The sequence below is a fragment of the Mobula hypostoma genome, chromosome 9 (assembly GCF_963921235.1).
Source record: "Mobula hypostoma chromosome 9, sMobHyp1.1, whole genome shotgun sequence".
NCBI classification, from domain to species: domain Eukaryota; kingdom Metazoa; phylum Chordata; class Chondrichthyes; order Myliobatiformes; family Myliobatidae; genus Mobula; species Mobula hypostoma.
The window spans coordinates 129,420,623-129,447,058 of NC_086105.1; the positions used below are offsets into that span (position 1 = coordinate 129,420,623).

General features: G+C 40.0%; 1 protein-coding gene across 5 annotated transcripts in view; it reads left to right on the forward strand.

The window, feature by feature from the left end:
• Positions 1–26,436, forward strand: part of tdrd5 (tudor domain containing 5) — a 65,741-nt gene that overhangs the window by 23,197 nt on the left and 16,108 nt on the right. For 2 of the 5 annotated variants that reach the window (XM_063059125.1, XM_063059126.1), the window contains exons 6-14: positions 4,132–4,188; positions 5,530–5,683; positions 6,111–6,232; positions 8,959–9,161; positions 12,070–12,282; positions 13,318–13,384; positions 18,017–18,217; positions 18,809–18,964; positions 24,032–24,176. In XM_063059125.1, the coding sequence (XP_062915195.1) occupies positions 4,132–4,188; positions 5,530–5,683; positions 6,111–6,232; positions 8,959–9,161; positions 12,070–12,282; positions 13,318–13,384; positions 18,017–18,217; positions 18,809–18,964; positions 24,032–24,176 (1,318 nt within the window). The remainder of the gene's footprint in view (positions 1–4,131; positions 4,189–5,529; positions 5,684–6,110; positions 6,233–8,958; positions 9,162–12,069; positions 12,283–13,317; positions 13,385–18,016; positions 18,218–18,808; positions 18,965–24,031; positions 24,177–26,436) is intronic. The other 3 variants (XM_063059127.1, XM_063059129.1, XM_063059128.1) reach the window with 3 other exon arrangements.

The window sequence follows — 26,436 nt, forward strand, 5'->3', positions numbered from 1 at the left end:
TATGTACTTGGACCCCAAGATCTCTCTGATCCTCCATACTGCCAAGAGTCTTACCATTAATGCTATATTCTGCCATCATATTTGACTTACCTAAAATGAACCACCTCACACTTATCTGGGTTGAACTCTATCTGCAACTTCTCAGCCCAGTTTTGCATCCTATCAATGTCCCGTTGTAACCTCTGACAGCCCTTCACACTATCCACAATGCCCCCAACCTTTCTGTCATCAGCAAATTTACTAACCCATCCCTGCACTTCCTCATCCAGGTCATTTATAAAAATCATGAAGAGTAGGGGTCCCAGGACAAATCCCTGAGGCATCTGCCCTTCCACATATCTTTGTATTGTCTGCAAACTTGGCCACAAAACCATCAATTTCGTCATCCAAATCATTGATATATAATGTGGAAAAAAATGAAGTGGTCCCAATAACAACCCCCTGTGGAACACCATTAGTCAATGGCAGCCAATCAGAAAAGGCTTCCTTTATTCCCACTCTTTGTCTCCTACCAATCAGCCAATGCTCTATCCGAACTAGTTTCTTTCCTGTAATACTTTTATCCTGTTAAGCAGCCTTATGTGCAGCACCTTGTCAAAAGCCTTGTGAAAATCCAAGTCCCCAAAATCCACCAATTCCCCCCTGTCTATCCTGTTTATTATTTCCTTGAAGAATTCTGACGCACTTTTCAGGTCAGGCTAACTGGCCTGTAATTTCCTTTCTTCTGCCTCCTGCCCTTTTTGAAGTGTGGAGTGACATTTGCAATTTTCCATTCTTCTAGAACCATGCCAGAATCCAGTGATTCTTGAAAGATCCTTACTAATGCCTCCACAATCTGCCCAGCTACCTCTTTAAGAACCCTGGAGTATAGTGCATCTGGTCCAGGTGATTTATGTACCTTCAGACCTTTCAGCTTCCCAAGCACCTTTTCCCTAGTAATAGCAATTGCACTCATTTCTGACCGCTTGACACTCCCAAACGTGCAGCATACTGCTAGTGTCTTTCACAATGAAGGATGACGTAAGATACTTACTACTTTTGTCTTCTATTTCTCTGTCCCCCAATATCCACTCTTGGCTCTCTTTTACTCTTTATACAAACAGAGCCACCTTACCCTCTCTGCTTACCTGCCTCTCTTTTTGATACAGTATGTATTCTTGGATGTTAACTATGATCTTGTTTCAGCCATAACTCAGCAATGCCCACGTAGTCAAACCTGCCAACCACTTAAGTGCACTACAAGATAATCTACCTTATTCCATATACAGTGTGCATTCAAATATAAAACCTTCAGTCCTCTATTCATGAGCCTTTTAGATTTTGTCCGCATGTTACACTGCAACTCATCCTACTGACTGCAATTTTGCCCTATCAACTGCCTGTCCTTCCTGTCAGTCTCACTGCATCTAGTTATATACCAACTGCTCCATCCTCAGGCATATCACTCTGGTTCCCATTCCCCTGCCAAATGAGGTTAAACCCTGAAAAAGGATCTAATGCTTTCCCAGCATACATGATGAATAAACTCTTCTTGGGCTTCCAGCCAGGTACAGGTATCAATTAAAACCGGCGTTTCAGTGACAAATTCTGTCACCTCCTTTAGGGATGATACCCGGGCATGTCTACCCCTGTTGTCTGTTCCTCCTGACTGGTTAGTCCTCATCCAATCAGGTTTCTGCTCTCCCACTTTGTTTACAATTGAATTCTAGTTCTCGCTTAGAGTGGGTCCTTCATCTTTTTTAAAATTCTTCTTCTCTAGTTTTATTTCAATGGCTTCCTTTACCTTTAAATTTATTGGGGGCTGTGAGCATCACATCATGAATTCGGAGCCAGAGAGTCTCCCCAATGAAATTAGACACTTACACACGATGTTCCTACCGAATGGCTACTAGGTGAAAGAAATCAGTCAGGCCCTTAAAAGGACTGACAGAAATCAGGAAACCTAACAATGAGGATGAACCCATCACTGGCCAGGTGGGAAGCATGGTGGAAACCTGCATCAAGGAGCACAGGAGGTGTATCTGTTTGGGTTATACAGAGAAATCAGGAGTAGCAGAACACAACATTCACAATGGCTATTGGATTGACTTCGGCATCAACTGCTGTGCCATGCCAGTGACTTTTGAGACTCTCTGGTAAAGGAACCATTGAAATAAAACTAGAGGAGAAGAATTTTAACATAGACTAAGTTCTCGCTCTAAGTAAGAACTGGAATTCAATTGTAAACAAGGTGGGAGAGTGGAAATCTGATTGAATGAGGATTAACCAATCAGGAGGGATGATGGTATAAATACCGCTGGTCTAGATATGCCCAGGCATCATCCCTGAGGAGGAGTGCAGAGTTTGTCATCAAAATGTCGGTTATAATTGATATCTGAGAAGAGTTTATTAGTTTAAACCCTCCCGAACAGCTCCAGGAAATCTGCCAGCTAGAATATTGGTACACATTGGGTTAAGGTATAACCTTAAGAGATCCCAATGATTCAGAAATCTGAAGCCTTGCTCCCTGCACCAGCTCCTCAACCATACATTTATCTGCCAAATAGGTGGAGAGTATGGTAGTGTTGAGGAAGCAGGGAGTCAGTAGAAGGACTTGGACGAATTGGGAGAATGGGTAAAAATGTGGCAAATGGAATATCGTGTAGGTAAGTGTATGGTCTTACACCCTGATAGAAGGAATAAAGGTGTAGACTATTTTCTAAATGAGAAAATCCAAAGATCAGAGATGCAAAGGGACTTGGGAGTCCTTGTACAGGATTTTCTAAAGGTTACCTTGCAGGTTGAATTGGTGGTAAGAAAAGCAAATGCAATGTTAGCATTTATTTTGAGAGGACTAAAATGTAAAAGCAAGGATGTGATATGGAGACTCAAGCCATTGGTTAGACAGCAGTTGGAGTATTGTGAGCAGTTTTGGGCCCCATATCTAGGAAAAGATGTGCTGGTATCGGTAAAGGTCCGGAGGATGTTCACAAGAATGATTCCGGGAATTAAATAGTTATTGTTTGAGGAGCTTTTGAAGGCTCTGGGCTGGGGGTACTCGCTTTAGTTTAGAAGAATAAGGAGGGATCTCATTGATACCTATCAAATATTGAAAAGCCTATAGAGTGTGGATGTGGAGGAGCCTAGGACCAGAGAGCACAACCTTAGTATAGATGGTCGTCCATTTAAAACAGATGAGAAACAATTTCTTTAGCCAGTGGGTGTGAATCTGTGGAATTCATTACCATGGACGGCTGTGGATGCCAAGTCATTAAGTAGCTTTAAACCAGAGATTCATAGGTTCTTGTCAAAGAAGGCATGAGAATGGGGATGTGAGGATAATAAATCAGTCTTGACGAAATGAAGCAGACTTGATAGACCGAATGACTTAGTTCTATTCCTATGTGTATTGGTCTTGATTTTGAGGCCAATAGTCCATCTTTTTGTACAAGAAGATTAAGGACCTGATAACAGTAGAATAGAACCTGTCCTTGAGCCTTATGTATGTGCTTTCAGGCTTTTGTATCTGCTGTCTGATGGGAGAGGGGAGAAGAAAGAATGTCATGGAGTACTGGGATGCAGCAAATTCATGAGAGAAGCAGTGGAATGAAAGTGGAATAATTTGCTTACTTCTTTAAACCACTGGAAGCTAAATGTGTGTACAGGCTTCAAAGATTTCCCAAACTTATTTACAATTTTGATGTATGGCGTAGACTACAATTTGACTAAAGAAAAATTATCATTGTTCAGTGGAAAATTATTAAGATCTATTGCTTTTTTGTGCATAATTTTACGTTCAATAGTTCTGAATTATAGCATTTAAAATTGGTAGAATGATACGTTTTATTTGCCTGTTTTTGCTTATAGTATATAGTGTATTGTGGAAATTCTGGTGCAGAAGATTTATTACAGTTGAAAGTTTACAGTAGTTTCTGTAAAAAGCTTGTGACACCTACTTTGTACTACTGTACTTTGTTTCTTTCTGTTTTTCTTTAAGTTGATAGGCTTTTGTTCAAATCTATGCAATCCTTATTAAGGAGAGATCTTGAATAATGTGCTTAGCTGCAAATTATTATTTTAATTTTTTTGAGCTGAGAAAATAGAGAACTTAGGAGCATAGTCATTAATGAATCTATTCTGTTGCTACTTTAGACGGTAGCACAAAGACCGAATGGATTATTGGCATCCAGACTTCCCATGGAATATAAGGTAACTTGGAGAATTTTTTTGAACATATAGATATCTGTATATGAGAATAAAACAAAGAGATCAATCATCATTGGTTTGTCTGTTCTTTATGTGAAGCATAATAACAAGATTGTTTAAAATGCTAATTTATTGAAAGTCTGATTTGTCAAAGGCCGAAATACTCTACACTTGACTGAAGAATACCTGCTGAGTAGTATCGAATTTCCTCACAAATCTTAATAGCTATTTTGAACTGTCACTTCTGGAATGTGCCCTTTTTGCCATATGGATCTATTTTTGTCAAAGACTTCTATCACTAACATTTTTATAATAGATTCTAACTCGTTGATTACAAATGCAATTTGGAATTTAGTATTAGATTATGAAGACATGTAGTCCTCTTTTATTGTCATTTAGTAATGCATGCATTAAGAAATGATACATTATTTCCTCCAGTGTGATATCACAAAACACAGGACAAACCAAGACTGAAAAAACTGACAAAACCACATAATTATAACATATAGTTACAACAGTGCAACAATACCATAACTTGATGAAGAAGTCCATGAGCACCATAAAAGTTCAAAGTCTCTCAAATGTCCCACATCTCACGCAGACGGGAGAAGGAAGAACTCTCCCTGCGATGCCGACCACAGTCCGACTCTGAGTCATCCGAAAACTTTGAGCTCTGATCAGCTCTCCGACACTGAGTACTGAGCGCCATCTCTGTCCGAACGATTCGACCTCAACCTCGGTCGCCAACAGCAGGCAAAGCCGGGGATTTTGAGGCCTACCCTCCGAAAGATTCCTGACCTTGCAGTAACGACAACAGCGAATGAGCGTTTCAGAAATTTCTCCAGGTGTTCCTCTGTGCTTTCACGTCCCTCTCCATCAAATCAGAATTGTCCACGGCCCCTATTTAACAGATACGATATCATTTTTCACCGGAGGGCTGCGCACGCACAGGTGCACTGCTCTCTTTCCTCCCGCCATCTTAAAGTGCCATCATTAAAGTGTTTTCCAGTTTTATTTTAAATGGTACCCAATGAACTTGCCTCAGCATCTTATAGAAGTTTGTCCTCATTTCATTTTATAGAATTTAATTTATTTCTGACAGGATTAAACCAGGAGAAAAACTTCTACTAATGGTCAAATTACAGTCAGACTTTTAATCCAGAAGTGCCACCAGCAAGTACGCATCAACCAAATTTTTCATGGGAATATTCCAGTTCTGAATAAGTCATGGAAAGTTGAATTAGAATAATCTGTTGAGTGGAAAGAAATGCCAAAGACAGCAGATTTAACAGTTGCATATGTAATGAATATTTCAATCTGAAAAATATTGTTCTTTACTTTTAGAATATTTTTGGAGTGGACCTTCCCTTAAAGGAATTGGGCTTCTACAGTGTGACTGAACTTGTTGGCGCCTTAAATGACATCTTCTATGTGGAACGTGACTCCATAAATCAGGACTGGCTAGTCTTTGACATCAGGCACTCCAGTGTTCTTCAACGTAAAGGCTAATTGCTCAGTATTTAGCTTTGAGAAGAAGTAAATTCTGCAAATGCCCCTAGGATTCCTAAAGTCAGTCATTTTATTTTAATGTTTATATGCCCACCTCTGTTTTAATTCTAAAATCAAAATGACATTTTTCGGTAAATCTCCATCAATGCTTATCAATGTCCCTTGAAACCTTAGCAATGTCAGTTACTTTAAAATGCTGTTATAAACAGACCTGATGGGTAGAATTTCTCCAGAATTCAAAGTATCATTTTAGTTTTCCTTCATCTTTTAATGTTAAGAAGCATGCACTATCATATGCTTATAGTACTCCAGGTGGGATTGAATTATTTTATGTAATAATATGCTTTGGAAAATTAGTGTTTCCTAATTTTCTCTGAAATTCACTTATACACAGGCATTTTTAACTTTTTCTCTAGACCTACAGAAATCACAGTTTAATAAAACCAGTGCATTGATGCATGGAGGTTGGAAGAAGCACCTTGAAGAAAATATGGAGCCTCAAAAGAACAGTGGTATAAAAACAATTAGCTTAGAAATGGTAAAGTTAAAACCTTTCCAATTTTAATGCTATTTCTCAATCCCTCATGTTCTGTCACTACTTCAATACCTAAAATTTCCTTTCTCTTGCAATATGGAAATAGGACCTGAAATTAATTCCTTTTTCCTTTCTTTTTTGGTGTGGAAAATAATGTTCAAATTTCTTGCTGCTCTAATTATATCTTTGTAATCAATGTGTTCAACATTATCTGGATGTGACAATGTGGTCTCAGTGATTGAAGGATATACGACTGATTGTGGCAGATCTGGTGAGGGGTGGAAGAGAGTTTTACTAAAGTGTGAGCTCAGGAAGTGCAAGTAACTCGTAGCTCACTGCCACAAAGATTTTCTTTAAATTCCTTTTGACATATTTTGTACACCATTTCCATTGTCAGAAATACTCTTCTTATCACAAGTGATTATTTGTTCTTGATTAGCCAGGGCATCAAAGGGTATGGGAAGAAGTCAGGGGATTTGGGATGACTGGAAGAATTGGATCAGCCATGATTGAATGGCGGAGCAGACTTGATGGGCTGAATGGCCTACTTCTGTTCCTATATCTTTTGGTCTTATCATGACTCCCATGAAGAAGTTTGGCAGAGATTGCTGAGAGTGTGGAGCTTGACTTTTCAGCTACAAGTCTATAGCAACACACACAAGATGCTGAAGAGACTCAGCAGGTCAGGTAGCATCAGTGGAAAAGAATAAACAGTCAACATTTCAGGGCTGAGACCCTTCTTCAGCCTGTAACAATGTCTGATGAAGCATCAATTCTGACATTGGAACTTCTTGTGGATATGGTCTGTCTGTAATCCTTGGGCACTGTTTTGAGATATGAAGTAACTTTCCTGCAAGAGAGTAGTTGGAGACTCCAAGTTAATGGTCAACCATATCAATGCTGTGAAGTTTTTGATGAATGTTAAACTGTAGTTTTGAGATTATGGTTCAGGCAGTGCTTGGCTGACATTTGTCATCATACCAGCCAAGATTAACTATCTCCATGGAATAGCGTGGATTTCATTCTGGGATGAGAACATCAAGAATGTATACTGAAACTTGTATATACTTTGGTTAAACGTAAGATTCTGCAGATGCACACAAAATTCTGGAGGAACTCAGCAGGTCAGGCAGCAGCTCTGGTGAGGAATAAGCTAGGTTTTGGGCCAAGAGCCTTCATCAAGACTGGAAAGAAAGGGGGAAGATGCCAGAATGATCTCTGCTGCCGTCTGACTCTCTGACCATGTGCACGCCCAGACATGCACTTTTTAGCTTGTATTACTTCCCCTCTCCCCCCCCCCCACCGTATTCTGGCATTTCCCCCCTTCCTTTCAAAATCTGATGAAGGGTCTTAGTCCAAAAGGTCAACTGTTTATTCCTCTCCATTGATGTTGCCTGAGCTGCTGAGTTCTTTCAGTATTCTTTGGTAATCACATTTGTCGTGTTGTTTCAACATGTGGTGCTTCACTCGGTTTCCTTCCTATAAAACTATCCTTATTCTGCTAATGTTAACTTAATTTCTCGCAAGTTCGGCACAAATGGGTCAAGAATGGTTCAATATTTCCTGAAGGTACTGATATGCTCCAGTTGCAGGTGATGGGAGTATCAGAAAGTCTGATTACTATGAACTGAATGGTGAGTATGAACAATTACACAAAACCAGGACAGAGTTCTGCAAATAAGATGTGAATTATTAGGAGTATTGTTGCATTTGCACAGAGTGATCAATTGACAATAGCAAAAGAGCCGGATTTTTGGAAATTATAGTTATGCATTTAACTACTTTGGATCTTAACACCATTCTCTGGGCGCCTTTGCATAGAAAATTACGTGCCAAAAACATTTCCTTGCTGAACTATGTACTTAAACTATTTCAGCTTGTTAAATGTACCCAACTAACAGGTTTGTAAAGCTTGATGAAAATTTGTTTCACTTAGTGCAAGTTGTTTGGTTGATCACTTAGATATAGACCAATCAGAATGTTATTGATGTTTTTTGACCCAACAGCTTAAAGATCGGAATCCGATCTCCATTCAGCTTGTATTCCTTCCCTCCTCCCCACCACCATATTCTGCTTTCTTTCCCCCTTCATTTCCAGTCCTGATGAAGGGTCTTGGCCAGAAACGTTGACTGTTTATTTCTTTCACTAGATGCTGCCTAACCTGCTGAGTTCCTCCAGCATTTTGTGTGTGTTACTCAGGATTTCTGGCGTCTACAGCATCTCTTGTGTTTATCAATCATCTGTACTTCTGATATATTTCTCACTCCAGTTTTTGGGATATGGTAGAATTATTGAGTTTATTCTTTGTACTCTAAATAAATTGGATCTGATAGTTTTGGTAATTCCAATTCCAGATCCAGTAATTCTTGGGAAATATAGTTTCTCAACGTCAAACCTTTGTTGCCTAGGAAGCTTTGGCACACAGTCGGTAGCTTTGGATAAGTAGTGTAAAATGTCGAACACCAAATCAGAGAGCTCAGTGGCTATAGAGCATGCAAAGTTCTACTGTCTGACAAACTTTGGAAATATTTAATTGCTTGATGGAAAGGTAAATTGGGACATGTATTCCTGTACTATCTGAGGAATCTATTATTAGAATAGGTAATTAGAGTAATAACAAGTATAGAGATGACATTTAATTCTGACAATATTTATAGGGAAAAATACAGAAGGCTATGTTTTTATTAACAAGATAATGCATCTGTCTTAATATGTTATCCTTTCTACAGCTCACAGAGAATTATTGTTCATCAGAATCTGAAATTCCACCAGATGCTGTACAAGATGGAATTCTCTACAAGCTACCGGAGTTGGAAGAAAACTCCTTCGCATGTGTGTTTGTAGAATGTGTAACTTCACCCAGTCAATTTTATATCCGTTTCTATGGAAAATTGACCTCTGTGATGCTCGAAGATCTGATGATTGAGATGAGGTTAAATTTTTTAATTGTTTCATATCTACAGTTGAAGTCAGAAGTTTACATACACCTTAGCCAAATATATTTAAACTCAGTTTTTCACAATTCCTGACATTTAATCCTAGAAAATATTCCCTGTCTTAGGTCAGTTAGGATCACTACTTTATTTTAAGAATGTGAAATGTCAGAATAATAGTAGAGAGAATGATTTATTTCAGCTTTTATTTCTTTCATCCAATTTCCAGTGAGTTAGAAGTTTACATACACTTTGTTAGTATTTGGTAGCATTGCCTTTAAGTTGTTTAACTTGGGTCAAACGTTTTGGGTAGCCTTCCACAAGCTTCTCACAACAAGTTGCTGGAATTTTGTTCCATTCCTCCAGACAGAACTGGTGTAACTGAGTCAGGTTTGTAGGCCTCCTTGCTTGCACACGCTTTTTCAGTTCTGCCCACAAATTTTCTATCGGATTGGGGTCAGGACTTTGTGATGCCCATACCAAAACCTTTGACTTTGTTGTCCTTAAGCAATTTTGGCACAACTTTGGAGGTATGCTTGGGGTTGTTGTCCATTTGGAAGACCCATTTGCGACCGAGCTGATGTCTTGAGATGTTGCTTCAATATATCCACATAATTTTCCTTCCTCATGATGCCATCTATTTTGTGAAGTGCACCAGTCCCTCCTGCAGCAAAGCACCTGCACAGCATGATGCTGCCACCCCCATGCTTCACAGTTGGGATGGTGTTCTTCGGCTTGCAAGCCTCACCCTTTTTCCGCCAAACATAACGAGGGTCATTATGGCCAAACAGTTCAATTTTTGTTTCATCAGACCAGAGGACATTTCTCCAAAAAGTAAGATTTTTGTCCCCATGTGCACTTGCAAACTGTAGTCTGGCTATTTTATGGCGGTTTTGGAGCAGTGGCTTCTTCCTTGCTGAGCAGCCTTTCAGGTTATGTCGATATAGGACTCGTTTTACTGTGGATATAGATACTTGTCTACCTATTTCCTCCAGCATCTTCACGAGGTCCTTTGCTGTTGTTCTGGGATTGATTTGCACTTTTGGCACCAAAGTACGTTCATCTCTAGGAGACAAAATGCGTCTCCTTCCTGAGCGGTATGACGGCTGCATGGTCCCCTGGTGTTTATACTTGCGTACTATTGTTTGTACAGATGAACGTGGTACCTTCAGGCGTTTGGAACTTGCTCCCAAGGATGAACCAGACTTGTGGAGGTCCACAATTTTTTTTTTCCTGAGATCTTGGCTAATTTCTTTTGATTTTGTTTGTAAGCTTCTGACCCACTGGAATTGTAATATAGTCAATTAAAAGTGAAATAATCTGTAAACAATTGTTGGAAAAATTACTTGTGTCGTGCACAAAGTAGATGTCTTCAATGTCTTGCCAAAACTATAGTTTGCTAATATGAAATCTGTGGAGTGGTTAAACAATTGAGTTTTAATGACTTCAACCTAAGTGTATGTAAACTTCTGACTTCAACTGTATCTTCGTCTTTCTAAAAATAAGTAGTACATTTAAATGTAACAAGTGTTTCATAATTAGATTTGAATCTAAAATAAAAACTCTAATTTTCATTTTGGAAAAAGTTAATCATTAGGAATTCAAATGTAAAATTAAACTGTTTCACATATGCAAAAATATGCTTTACAGGGGTACACAACACTTAGGTCCCTTATCAAGTTCAGGAACAGTTAATTACCCTACAAGCATCAGGCTCCTGAACCAGTGTAAATAACTTCACTCACTACAACTCAACTTGCAGACAAGGACTTTTTATAACTCAACTTCACAGTATTTTTTAAATTTGCATAATTTGTCTTTTGCATATTGGTTGTTTGTCAGTCTTTGTTTATGTGTAGTTTTTCATAAATTCTGTTGTATTTATTCATCTGCAAATCTTTGCAAGAAAATAAAACTCAGGTTAGTAAATGGTAACAAATATGTACTTTGATAATAAGTTTTATTTTGACTTTGGATAGTTTGATATGGGAAATAGCCTGTTTAAAACCAAAACCAGGATGTTTCCGAGTATGCTGGAAAAGAAATTTGATTAATGGGTCAACGTAGATGAAATGAGATGATAATTCAATGATATCACTTGGAATTTTGAACACTGATATTTCATAGGAAAAGTGGATGATAAATGTGATTGCCAGTTAGGTTTCCTAATTCATGCCTTTGTGGCAGAAGATGGCTGAATAAATTAATGTGTTTCTTTGCTAATAATTCAGAGGTTTCTAAGCACTTCATTCTGCCATTCGATTTCTGAATGGATATTGAACCCATGAACGCTACCTCACTTTTTTTTGCAACACATGTTTTAAGTTAACTATGGTGGCATAGTGGCATCAGCGTCAGACTTCGGGACGAAAGGCCCCGAGTTCGAATTCAGCTGGCTCCCCTGCACGCTTTCCATCCATGCTGGGTTACAAGCTGGTGATCTCTTTGGAAACTCACCCGGCAGAAGGCAATGGCAAACCACTGCTGTAACTTGCTTCATACGCGGTTCCCCACTACGTCAGAGAGGCATGGAGGCAAATCGTCTGCTAAACGGAGAAACTCCGGATGCGACGTACCTTTCCTTTCCTATTTAATGGACACATATTTACTGTAATTCAGATTTTTCTTTATATTTATTTATCATGTATTGTACCATTGTCATAAAGTTAACAATTTCATGACATATGCTAAACCTGATTCTGATTCCTTTGTTACCCACCAAATATAGTACTTGGGGGGGATTAACTGGATCTACCCATTGCAGAATGGATTCAATTCTTTAATGCTTTTTAAAATTTGTGTAACAAGGCCTGAATAATCCCTTACAAGCAACAGATGACCATATGCTGCAGGCAAAACTGCAGAATAAGCATCATTCCATTTGGTGAAATTTTGTTTACTTTTCAGACGATGCTATTCCTATGAGGAGGTCTCTGAACGCTATGTGATGCCAGATTCATTTATTCAGCCAGGGCAACTCTGTTGTGTGCGGAATAGTGATGATCTATGGTGGTACCGTATTATTATCCATCAGGTGCTGGATGAAAAACGGGTGGAAGTGTTCTATGTAGACTTTGGTGATATTTCTCTTGTGGAGAGATCCAGACTGAGATTCCTCAAGTAAGATTCCTCTTTTACGTGCGTTACCTCTGTGCTACTGATTTGATCTGACTGGTTCCATTTACAGTACTTTAGATTGTCTTCATTTGGATACTTGTAGAATTCTTTCCACCTTTTAAGAAGAGCATTGCATATTCAAATAAACCTCATTCCAATCACTGAATTTTTGATATTGAAGGAATAAATTATGCACTGGATGTAATTGTCCAATCAAGTTCAACCTAATGTTGTGTACATTATGGTTTCAGTGAATGCTAACATTCAAAAAGTGAGGAAAAAATGTAAACGACTGTATGAAACAAGCTTTAGGACTTAATAGGTGAATTGTATGTTGTAATACTGTATGCAGCTTTTTTATTTAGACTTCAGGCATATAACCTTTATATATAAATTGAATCACCTCCCATTTGTAATCAGTTAATGGTGCAGATATGTACACATACAATACTTACCGATCTGCTTTTCTTTCTTCTGGGAATAAGACCATAATATATATAGTAGCAGAATTAAGCTACTCAGCTCATCAAGTCTGCTCAGCCATTTGATCACGGCTGATTTATTTTCCTCTCAACCCCATTTTCCTGCTCTCCCCGTAACCTTTGACACCTTTACTAATCAGAAACTTATCAACCTCTGCTTTAAATATACTTTCTCTCATCTTGTGCTTTCTGTTTTTTTAAACTCTTCCAAATCCCCTAGCTTTCCAATATTTTGTTGCTGTATTGTATGCAATCCCTTATGCTCTTTTGGCTTTGACTTTGCTTAACAGTCACAGTTCTCACATCCTCCCTTTAGAATACTACTTCTTTGGATGAACCGATCCTATGTCTTCCAGATTATCGGTAGAAACTCCAGTCATTGCTGCTCTATTGTCATTCCTGCTAATGTCTCCTTCCAGTCAACTTTGGCAAGCTCCTTCCTCATGCTTTTGCAGTCTCATGACTTTCTCATGCCTCTGTACTTTACAAGTACACTTTTAAAAATTAACAGAACCTTTCTATTCCCAATTGTAATGTTGCATTATATCTTTCTTAGACATTGTTATTCAAAGCTTCCTGCCCAAGGAGTTCCATCAACCCTAATGTGGCTGCAACCAGTTGAGGTAGGACAGCAAAGAACAGAAGCTGTATCAATTCTGTCTTTATTTTTAAATTGATGTGCACTGCATTTGTTAAGTCCAAATAGGTTATTGAGTGACTTAATAACTCACTCAATAGCTTTCATTCCTGTTGTTAACAATTTTCACGTCACATGCCATAGTCATAGTCATACTTTATTGATCCCGGGGGAAATTGGTTTTCGTTACAGTTGCACCATAAATAATTAAATAGTAATAAAACCATAAATATTTAAATAGTAATATGTAAATTATGCCAGGAAATAAGTCCAGGACCAGCCTATTGGCTCAGGGTGTCTGACCCTCCAAGGGAGGAGTTGTAAAGTTTGATTGCCACAGGCAGGAATGACTTCCTATGATGCTTTGTGTTGCATCTCGGTGGAATGAGTCTCTGGCTGAATGTACTCCTGTGCCCAACCAGTACATTATGTAGTGGATGGGAGACATTGCCCAGTGCCAGTAATAATAAACCTGATTCTGATTCTGATTCAAGCAAAGAAGGTTTAGAAGGTGGGATACTGTTCTACAAAGTAACTCAAATGTAACATGATGTCATTGTAAAGTTATTTTTTCATTTATTTCTGCATAATAGTTATTCTGTTAGTTACAGTTAAATACCAAAACATAGCTACTTAGGTTGAATCGATGCTGGCTGGTGAAATTGTAGTATGATAAAATACATAATGAATATGGCTATAGTAATTTTTAATAAAAATGCGTACAGAGCAGGGTTTCTGACCACATCTCCTCCATCAGTAAATCTGTTTTTCCCCCCTCTGTAACACTGATACTTTCTCTGCCTTACCTTGTCTACTGATGAATGCTTGTTTTTTTTAATCTCAGACTATTCAGATATTTGACTGTCTGGTTGCCTAATTTCTACTAAGATGTTGTTGTCCAAAACATTGCGCCTGCAGCTTGATTCAAGATTAACTTACTCATTATGCTTGTAGGTGTTGTTTCCACTCTGATTAATTGTAAGTCCATCCACAGTCTGACCTGTCATAATCTTTGATTTCCTGCATTACTCATCTCTTCAACAATTTCCAGTCCAATATGCCATCTGAGTGTTTTTCATCCCTCTAATTAAATTCTCCACTATTGGATCCTCCTCTGTTGTTGACTCGTTGCATGCTCTAGCATTCCTTCCCTTCATCTTTTCACCTTTCTGTTGTACTTTAAGAAGATTTTTGATTATGCTTCTTCGATGAAGCCTTTCATCATTTGTCCAATGTCAGTTATTGTGACATGGTGTTGAACTTCAAAATTTTCATTTGGTATCATCTCAATTAAATGCAGGAGACATTTAGTACATTGGAAGCAATAAATAAATACAATGTTGTCATTAATTGAGCAAATCACGGACATTTTCTATCTGCCCCTGGCCCAGGCAGTTGTCCCCACAAGCTTCAAGATTGCCACCATCATGCCAGTGCCAAAGCATTCCACTGCCACGGGCCTGAATGACTTCCACCCAATTGCACTCACCCCCATTGTTGCAGTGTGTTTTGAGAGACTGGTTCTATCACATCTGAAATCCTGTCTGCTCACTACCCTGGACCTCCATCAATCTGCCTATCGCACCAACAGGTCAACAGAGGACGCCATCTCCATGGCACTTCACTCTGCCGTGACCCACCTGGACAGCCCTAACTCCTAAATCAGAATGCTGTTCATTGACTTTAGTTCAGCATTCAATACTGTGATCCCCTACAAGCTGATCGCCAAACTTTGCCTGCTTGGTATCAGCTCATCCCTCTGCAATTGGACCTTGGACTTTCTGACTAATAGGCCCCAGTCAGTTCAGTTAGACAACCTCTCCTCCTCCACTCTCACCCTGAACACTGGTGTGCCTCAAGGCTGTGTGCTGAGCCCCCTTCTGTACTCCCTTTTCACCTATGACTGCATTCCTGTACGTGGTTCTAACTCCATAATCAAGTTCACAGATGACATCACGGTGGTTGGCCTGGTCAGAGAGGATGACGAGACGGCCTACAGGGATGAGGTCCACCACCTGGCCGCGTGGTGTGCCAACAACCTTGCCCTTAACACCAAGAGCAAGGAGATTATTGTGGACTTCAGGCATGCTAGGAGCCACACTCACGTCCCCATCTACATCAACGGAGCTGTAGTGGAGCGTGTATCAAGTTTCAAATTCCTAGGTGTCCACATTTCCGAGGATCTCACCTGGTCCCTGAACTCCTCCATCCTGATCAAAAAGGCGCAACAGTGCCTTTATTTCCTGTGGAGCACCAAGAAAGCTCACCTCTGACCCAGGTTACAGACGGACTTTTACCGCAGTACCATTGAGAGCATACTCACCAACTGCATCTCAGTGTGGTATGGTAATTGTCCCGTATCGGACCGCAAAGCACTCCAGCATGTGGTGAAAACTGCCCAGTGGATTATCAGCACCCAATTGCCCACCATTGTGAACATCTACCATAAACGCTGCCTGGGCAGGGCGAAAAGCATTATCAAGGATGCATCTCACACTAACCATGGACTTTCTACTCTCCTCCCATCCGGTAGGCGCTACAGGAGCCTCTGCTCCTGCACCAGCAGGTACAGGAAGAGCTTCTTCCCTGAGGCTGTGACTCTGCTGAACCTCATATCACAGCGCGTAGCAGTATTGCACCCATATTGTACTGTCTCAGTACTTTTATATTTGTGTGCTGTAGCAAAATGCTACAAACCCATAACCCTGAAACAAAGTTGATGCACAATAAGATTAAAGAACTAACAGGGAAATTACGTTGCTCAGCAAGTGGATGCATCAAGGCAAAAGATAGCTTAATTATGAACCAAGAGGAAATCCTGAACAGATGGACAGAATATATAAAAGAATCTTGAAGGACCTAGCATTCTAAAATCAGAAATTCGAGCAGCCGTAAATAAAACAAAACATAACAGAGCAACAGGTCCAGTCAACATCGCTGTTGAAATGATACTGGCCTTAGAAGATTTTGGAATAGAAAAAATAACAGAAATAGCAAATGAAATCTATGATCATGGGGAGATACTTGATGATTTAAGTAAATCAATGTTCATCACACTTCCAAAGAAAGAGGGAGCAACAGAATATGAGTTACATTGTACAATAAGCCTGATGAGCCACATGGCAAAAATTATTCTCAGAGTAATCATGATGAGAGCAAAACGCTGTATCAAACCAGAAATCAGTAAAGAACAGTGCAGCTTTGTGGATAACACTGGAACCAGAAATGCAGTTTTCATGCTACGGATGATCTGTGAATGAGCCATCCAGGTACAAAAAGACATCTACCTATGTTTCATTGAGTATACAAAAGCTTTTGACACTGTCAGACAGCAAGATCTTCTGGAAATGCTTCAAGATCTTGACATAGATGGGGAAAGATATACGTTTCTTAAGAAACTTATACTGGGACCGGACAGCATCCATCAGAATAGAAGGAGAAGTGTGTGAATATGTGAATATCATGAGAGGAGTCAGGCAAGGTTGTGTCTTTTCTCCAGACTTATTCAACCTGTATAGTGAAAACATCTTGAGAAGTATCAAAGACATCAAAGGATTCACAATTGGAGGCCATAATATAAATAACATCAGATATGCTGATGACATCGTACTAATGGCTGACTCAGAAACAAAACTTCAAGAACTACTCACTATAGTGGCAGCAGAAAGTAATCGCAGAGGCCTGTCAATCAACACCAAGAATACAGAAAGCATGGTCATCTCCAGAAAGACAAACATCCCACAATGTGTGATCAAGATCAGAAATACAAACATCAAACAAGTCAGCAAAATCAAATATCTTGGCAGCCTAGTAACTTCCAGGTGCGAAACAGATATCAAATACAGAATAGAATGACGAAAGAAGCTTTCCAAAAAATGAAGACCATATTAACAGACAGACAGATGAGCACGTACACTAAAAACAGAATACTACAGTGCTACATTTATTCTATCCTGACTTATGGAAGTGAATGCTGGACCATTTCTCCAGCAATGGAAAAGAGACCAGAAGCAGCTGAATTATAGTTCTACAGAAGAATGTTAAAAATATCATGGACCACACACACATCAAATGAAGAAGTTCTCAGAAGAGCCCAAGCAGTTCGATCACTCATACCAACAATAAGAGAAAGACAACTCAGATTCCTAGGACACATCATGTGGAAAGATGAACTAGAAAAACTCATACTCTCTGGAAAGATTGAGGGGAGTAAACCTAGAGGAAGACCTTGGCTTATGTACATCAAAAGCATAGCCAGGTGGCTACACATCAAGGAAATGGAAGTCATCCAAAAAACAAAGGAGAGATCTATATGGAAAACCATGGTCACCGAAGTCTGCATTGAATATGGTACCTAGACAAACAGACAGTGCTGTAGCACTTACTTTTTATTTGCAGTTATTTTGTAAATAACACTGTTCTTTGCATTTCTGGTTAGATGCTAACTGCATTTCATTGGCTTTGTATCTCTACTCAGCACAATGACAATAAAGTTGAATCTAATCTAAAATATAACCTCATTTTAATGAATTTCAATATTTTGCACTGGAAATTAGTGTTATTAGACATGTTGCCTCTCCAGATTCATACTTTAATAGAGTTAATTTTCCTTTGATAGGATGATTGGAGCACAGCTGCTAAAAATCAGTTCCTGAAATTTTGTGGAAAACAACCATTAGTGGCCTTGATATATGGTTACATTAATGACGTACTGCACCTATTCCTTTGTGATACCTCCACGGATGAAGATATATATATTAATGATGTTCTTAAGAAAACTGGTCATGCTGAACCCTGCCTTACAAACAACATGAATGAGGTATAGTCTATAACTTATCTATAAATAACTTAGTAAGATAATGTATTTTCTTAAAAACACACAGTTCTAAATGCCACTTGTATTCCCATCGTTTTAGGAGTTTCTTCTGACTCAATATTCTAGGTTTCATATGCTGTATTTGCTCAACATAATTTTTTTTTAATGGATTTTGAAGATCACCATGAAAGACAGAAACGTAAGAAATTCTGCAGATGCTATAAAATCCGGAACAACCCACACAAAATGCTGGATGAATTTACCAGGTTAGACCAACATCTATGGAGAGGAATAAATAGTTGACTCTCTGGCTAAGACCATTTGTCGGGACTGATGAAGAGTCTCGGCCTGAAATGTCAACTGTTTATTCTTCTCCATAGATGTTGCCTAATCTGTTCAGTTCCTCCGGCATTTTGTGTTGCTACCGTAAAATATATTGGTGTTGACTTTAAAATGAATGAAAAAAGAGAAATTTATCTCTCAAATTGATTATGCACAAAGTTTTTTTAAAAAAAATCTTTTGATGCAGCTCCAGTAGCAACAAATTATTTTTTGTCTTTTGGTTATGGTTTCTTTCTGCTTTTTTTTTTTTAGGGATTTGGGCGATTTAATCCAGTTACAAAGTATTTGAAAAATATGCCATCAAAAATGGAGCCTACGACAATTTCACTTGAAAGCAAGTCCAGATCCTCCCCAGCAGAAGAATACCCCAAAAATTTAGACACCTCAATAAATGGGAAGAATATGCAGGTGAAATTATTTATTTATGTACTCTATGTAATGATCTATTTGTGTTTTAAAATAACCTAAAATTACATAGGTGCACTCGGACCACACATTCAGGTTAAGCAGATCATAGAGTCATAGGGCACTATAGTACAGAAACAGGCCCCTTCACCCTTCTAGTCTGTACTGAACTATTAATCTGCCTAGTCCCATTGACCTGCACCCAGACCATGGCCTTCCATATCCCCCTCACCCATGTACCTATCCAAATTTCTCTCAAATGTTGAAATTGACTCCTCGTCCACCACTTGCGCAGGCAGGTCATTCCATGTTCTCACCATCCTCTGAGTGACGAAGTGCCCCCTCATATTCTTGTTAAGCATTTCACTTTCACCCTTAACTCTGACATCTAGTTGTAGCCTCACCCAACCACAGTGGAAAAAGTCTGCTGCATTTACCCTATCTACACCCTTCATAATTTTGTATACCTGTATCGGTGGGGGGGGGGGGCGTCGGAAGAAGAAACACAGGTGACAGGTGAAACCAGGAGGGAGGAGGAGTGAAGTAAAGAGCTGGAAAGTCAATTGGTGAAAGAGATACAGGGCTGGAGACAGGGGAATCTGATAGGAGAGGACAAAAGGCCATGGAAAAAAGAAAAGGGGGAGGAGCACCAAAGAGTGGTGATAGGCAGATAAGGTGAGAGAGGGAAATGAGAATGGGGAATAGTAAAGGAGAGGGAGTGGAGGACATTACCTGAAGTTGGAGAAATCAACGTTTATGCCATCAGGTCATGATCGCGACAGTAGAGGAGGCCATGGAGTGGCATGTCAGAATGGGAATGGGAAGTGGAATTAAAATGGGTGGCCACTGAGAGATCCTACTATTTCTGGCGGATGGAGTGTAGGTTCTCGGAAAACCGGTCTCCCAATCTACATCAATTCTCACTGACATACAGGAGACCGCACCGGGTACAGTAGGTGACCCCAATAGACTCACAGGTGAAGTTTCATCTCACCTGAAAGGACTGTTTGGGGCCCTGAATGGTAGTGAGGGAGGAGGTTCTGGGCAGGTGTAGCACTTGTTCCACTTGCGAGGATAAATGCCAAGAGGAAGATCAGTGGGGAGGGACAAATGGACAAGGGAGTCACTTAGGGAGTGATTCTCGTGGAAAGCAGAAATTTGGAGGGAGGGAAAGATGACCTTGGTCAGGGGATCCCATTGGAGATGGCAGAAGTTACGGAGAATTATGTGCTCGATGTGGAGGCTGGTGGGGTGGTAGGTGAGGACAAGGGGAACCTTATCTTTGGTAGGGAGGCGGGAGGATGAGCGAAGGCAGACATGCGTGCAATGGAAGAAATGTGGTTGAGGGCAGTGTTGATGTTGGAGGAAGGGAAGACCCTTTCTTTGAAGAAGGAGGGCATCGCCTTCATTCTAGAATGAAAAGCCTCGTTCTGAGAGGAGATATGGCGGAGTCGGAGGAATTGAGAGAAGGGGATAGCATTTTTACAAGTAACAAAGTGGGAAGAGGTACAGGCCAGGTAGATGTGAGAGTCAGTGGGTTTATAATAGACATCAGTAGATAAGTTGTCTCCAGAGATAGAGACAGTGAGATCGAGAAAGGAGAGGGAGGTGCAGGAAATGGGCCACGTAAATTTCAGCACAGGGTGGAAGTTGGAGGCAAAGTTGATGAAGTCAACGAGCTCCACATGGGTGCAGGAAGCAGCATCAATGCAGTCTTCGATGTAGCGTAGGAAAAGTTGTGAAGTGATACCAGTATAGGCTTGGAACTTGGACTGTTCCACGTACTGCTCACTCTGAATAATTTTTCCTTCAGCTCCTCTCAGTTCCTTCAAACAAAAGGTGTAGCCATGAGCACTTGCATGGATCCCAGCTATGCCTGCCTTTTTGTTGACTACATGGAACTGTCTATTTTCCAAGCCTACACTAATGTCACTCTCCAGCTTTTTCTATGCTGCCCCTACACCCCCACACCCTCTCCCTCACTACCATTCAGGGGCCCAAACAGTCCTTCCAAGTGAGACAAAACTTCACCTGTGAGTCTGTTGGGGTCATCTACTGTATCAAGTGCTCCCGGTGTGGTCTCCTGTATATCAGTGAGACCTGATGTAGATTTGGAGACTGCTTTGCCAAGTACCTATGCTCTATCCACCAGAAAAAGCAGGATCTTCCAGTGGCTTCCCATTTTAATTCCACTTCCCATTCCTATTCCGGCATATCAGTCCATGGCCTCTTCTACTGTTGCAGTGAGACCACACTCAGGTTGGAGGAGCAACACCTTATATTCCATCTGGGTAGCCTCCAATAATGGCATGAACATCAATTTCTCAAACTTCTGGTAATGCCCCCTTCACCATTCCCATTCCACCCCTCACCTTATCTCCTTACCAGTCCATCAGCTCCCTCTGGTGCTCATCTCCCTTCTCTTTCTTCCATGGCCTTCTGTCCTCTCTTATCACATTTCCCCTTCTCCAGCCCTGTACCTCTTTCACCAATCAACTTCTCAGCTCCTTACTTCACCCCTCCCTCCACCTGGCTTCACCTACCACCTTGTGTTTCTTCCTTCCTTCCCTCTACTTTCTTATTCTGACTCATCTTTTTTTTCTCCAGTCCTGACGAAAGGTCTCAGCCCGAAACGTTGACTGTTTACTCCTTTCCATAGGTGCTCCCTGGCCTGCTGAATTCCTCTGGCACTGCATGTGTGTTGCTTGGATTTCCAGCATCTGCAGATTTTCTCTTGTTCACAATACTCCAAACCAGGCCTCTCCAACGTCTTAACACAACTTCAACATAACATCTCATCTCCTGTACTCAGTACTTTGATTTTTGAAAGCCAATGTGCCAAAAGCTTTCTATATGACCCTCTCTACCTGTGATGCCACTTTCAAAGAATTATGGATCTGTATTCCCAGATCCCTCTATTCTACTGCACTCCTCCTCAGTGCCCTACCACTCACTGTGTAAGACCTACCCTGGCTGGCCCTCCCAAAGTGCAACACTTCACACTTGTTTGCATTAATTTCCATCTACCATTTTTCCAACTCGTTTTTCTAGCTGGTCCAAATCCTGTTCCAGGTCAGATTACACTGGAACAACAAAACCTACTGAAAGATATCTGTGATATGAGGAAGAAAGATAGGCAGGTAAAAGATTTTGATCTTAGAGGATTGGATATGTTTGATAAAACAGGAGGAGAGGATTATGTGAAGGGTGCTTGCATTGCAGTGGAATGTTGAATGAGATGATGGAAAATAGTGGAGAAGAGATGGATAATAAAAAGTTGAGTATCATTATATTGACCACAGTAGTGAGAAACTGCACAATCAGGAGCCAACTCCTCCTCCAGATGGAAAGAGAAGTGCAGTTGCCAGCAGAGGTTGAATATTTGTACAGGGTGCAGATTTGCTTTTGGTAGAAAGCTGCAAGAGAAGTAGCACTTTGTCATCTTGAAATTGATTTTCTTCTCATAGAATGGAGAAAAATTATTGTTTGTAGAAGACTAGGATTTGCTCTAAACTCAAATTTGTTCTCAGCAGGAATGATGATGGGAAGAAATAACTTCAGCTGGTGGAGGAAGTGGGGGTTTGCACACTTGTGGTTTAAGAGGGACAAAAGAATGAAGAGTTGACATGTGTCTACATGACCTTTGTCGCAAATGGCTTTTTATGGTAATATTGTATCAAGCCTGCACTCTAACCTGAAAACATTGAGTCTATATTTTGTCAAATTAGCCATTCCAAAGTAAAATTAATAAATATTGAAATGCTACTTGAAGCAACCAAATGCACTCCAATGTAACTCCTGCAAGGGGGAAAACAATATTTTAATTTTTTATAAGGTTTGGAATTGCTTGTTTAGATTAGATTATGAGAACACTCAGTCCTCTTTTATTGTCATTTAGAAATGCATACATGCATTAAGAAATGATACAATGTTTCTCCAGGGTGATATCACAGAAAACAGGACAGACCAAAGACTAACACTGACAGAACCACATAATTATAACATATAGTTACAGCAGTGCAAAGCAATACCATAATTTGATGAAGAACAGACCATGGGCACAGTAAAAAAAAAGTCTCAAAGTCCCGAGTCGATCGACTCCCGAGTCCCCGATAGCAGGCGGCAAAAGGGAGAAACACCCTGCCATAAACCTCCAGGCACCGTCAACTTGCCGATGCCTTGGAAGCAGCCGACCACAGCCAACACTGAGTCCATCCGTCCGAAAACTTCGAGCCTCCGACCAGCCTCTCCGATACAGCCTCCCGAGCGCCATCCTGTGCCAAGCGCCTTCGACCTCTCCCCGGCCGCTGAAACACGCAAAGCCGAGGATTTCAGGGCCTTGAGCTCCGGAGATTCCGGTTACCACACAATAGCAGCAGCTTGTATTTGATTTACCAAATTTACCACACATCCAGTTTGTTCCATTATTACAGTTAAAGATTTTCCCAAATCTTTGACAGCATCTGCATAGGATCAAGTGAAGAAACTGAATGCAATGGACTTTCAGCTATTAATTAGATAAAAAGGAAAAAAGAAAACACGAGTAGGTTTTCTCAGTGTTGTTCAATAGAACATTAATAACTAGAAACTTAGCAGCTGTCTCTGTGACCTTTTCTGAATAATTAGAATCGGTATTATCTCTTTCTGAGATAAGGATAGACTTGTCTGCCTCAAGATACATCACGTGCCTTCCATGGTTTTACAAGTAATTAATGGAAAACCTGCCATTTAACATAAAATAATGTTTGTCACTGGGAATGACCCTTGATCACTGGGTCAGATAGTGTTTCCAGATTTAACAATCTCATTGACCGCCTACTCTTTTGTCAGTATTGCTGCTCCTTCTACCACTTTAACTCTGCAGGAAATGCTGGAACATAATAACTATCTTTCTCAAACTTCAAACTCCCAATCATCTAATCTGTATTAGAGCAACCATGAACCTAAAATGAGATATATTAAAATTGCAAGAAACATTGGTTAAAGTTAGTGTATTTTAGTTTGTCGCCACTTTCTTTTAACAAGATTGGTTCTGTGTTTTCCTTCCGTTTACTCTGTGTGTAATTGCAGCAAGACCTCTGTTCTGAGTCATTGAACAGTGCAGATTGTCTCCAAAATTCTGAGGCAGGGGTAAAGTCACAAGATGATGTCTACTTCTCAATAATTGACTCCAGGCCAGAGCAATCCAGTGCTGATGTTCCAATTGCCCAGCCTGGTGAGTGTAACAGTGTACTTTTGAAAACGATGGATGGAAAGGCTAACATTTTTTGAATTGTACACATGAAGGTTATACAGGAATTAATTTTTTAATTCTTAAAAAAAACTGTTTTCATAATCGGTGACTTGAATGAGCTGTTAATAAAATACTGAACCAAATAACACAAGACAGCCAAGTTAATAGCAGCATATTATTGCATGTTCATTAATGAATTGTTCCTTGCTGCCAGTCAATACAGGTACACCTCAAGGAGCTGTGCTTAGCCCACTGCTCTACTCTCTACACTTATGGCTAAGCACAGCTGGAATATCATTGAAATTGTACATTTGCAGATAGCACTACATGTTGAGGAGACATACAGGAGTGAGGTAGATTGGCTTGCTAGAGTGACGTTGCAACAACAAACTTGCACTCAACATCAGTAAGACCAGGAAATTGATTGTGGACTTCAGGAAGGGAAGTTGGGATAACATGCACCTGTCCTCATTGAGGGTCAATGGTGGAAAAGGTGAGCAGCTTTAAGTTTCTCGGTGTTGGGTGTCAACAGCTCGGAGGATCAGTCATTGACGCAACCACTAAGAAAGCATACCAGCAGTTCTACTTTGTTAGGAGTTTGAGGAGGTTTGGTATGTCACAAGAGACTTTCAAATTTCTACAGATGTACATTGGAGAGCATTTTAACTACCAGGTAGTTGCATCACAGCCTGATATGGAGCCTCTAATGCACAACTCTGTCGAGGGTTGTAGACTCAGCCAGCTCCATCATGGGAACAGCCCTCTTTGCGATTGAAGACATTTTCAAGAGGCATTGCCTTAAAAAGACAGCATCCATCACTAAGGATCCTCACTATCCAGGACATGCCCTCTTCTTGTTACTACTGTACCATCAGGGAAGGGGTGCAGAGCCTGAAGACCCACACTCAACAATTCAAAAACAGCTTCCTCTCTGTCATTAGATTTCTGGATGATCCATGAACCTGATTATTCCTTTTATTGGTGCTATTTATTCAATTAGTAATTTATAGTAATTTGACTTTTCACTGTACTGCTGCTGCAAAACAAATTTCACGTTATATAGGACAGTGATAACAAACCTGCTTCTGATTCTGACCAGAACATAAACATCAAGCGAGATCTTTATTCCTACATTGAATGTCAGCTCCTTATCATGTTTTTTATTGTTATGCAGTCAAAGGTTAAGATTAGAATTTAGATGGTCACATTCACAGATGCACAGTGGCAAACAATGGCCTCCTCAAATGGGTGTATATTGGACAACTGACTGTAAAGAAAAGTTATAAATACAAAGAGTTTTTTCTTAATTTAAAAATTGTTTTTAGTTTCATTTTACAAGCATGGGAGCTGCTATTAGTCTGCAAATCCTGAGAAACAAATGTTGACTTGAATGGTTCTGAAAAACAGTCCATTTTTGGCTGCCCACAAAAATTCATCTCCATTTTACATTTGCTTTATGATGGCAAGGGGGCCATGATCCCAAACAACTGATGTATAACAAACAACAGGAATTCTGCAGATGCTGGAAATTCAAGCAACACACATCAAAGTTGCTGGTGAATGCAGCAGGCCAGGCAGCATCTCTAGGAAGAGGTACAGTCGACGTTTCAGGCCGAGACCCTTCGTCAGGACTGATGTACAAAACAGCCAAGACCTGGGACCATTTTCTGATTTTCAGTCTTTCTTGAGCTAAAGCTGTATCTCACCTCCAGCTTTTAAATCTATGGCAACTACACTCCAAAATCCTCCATAGTCAATCTGTGGTGTGCAGATGATGCATGTATTTGCATGCACTAGTAATCTGCGCTCCAAACTATCATGAATTTGTTAATTAAAGTGTATGAGAGGAAAGGCCTCTCATATATGAGATGGTGTTACCCTGGAAAATGTGTGCTGCTTTCCACATCTCAAGAACCACTTCTCAAAAAAAGGTAGATATCAATGATGAAGTTTACCATTACCTTCAGAATACCAGCACAGCCTTCGGTTTTTATTTGTTGGAATGAGGGGAAAAAGTAGTTTGAAGATTTCAGATCTGTCACAAAATTCAATTTCTATAAAGTAGCAGTAATCTATGCCTTCCTATATACTCTGAGACATTGCCTGTCTACATCAGACATCTCAAGGTTACATGGTTCTGTTAATTATCAGAGAATATACACAGTATACAAGCTGAAATTCTGTCTTTGCAGACATCCACGAAAAACAGAAAAACCTCAGAAGAATGAATGACAGAATAATG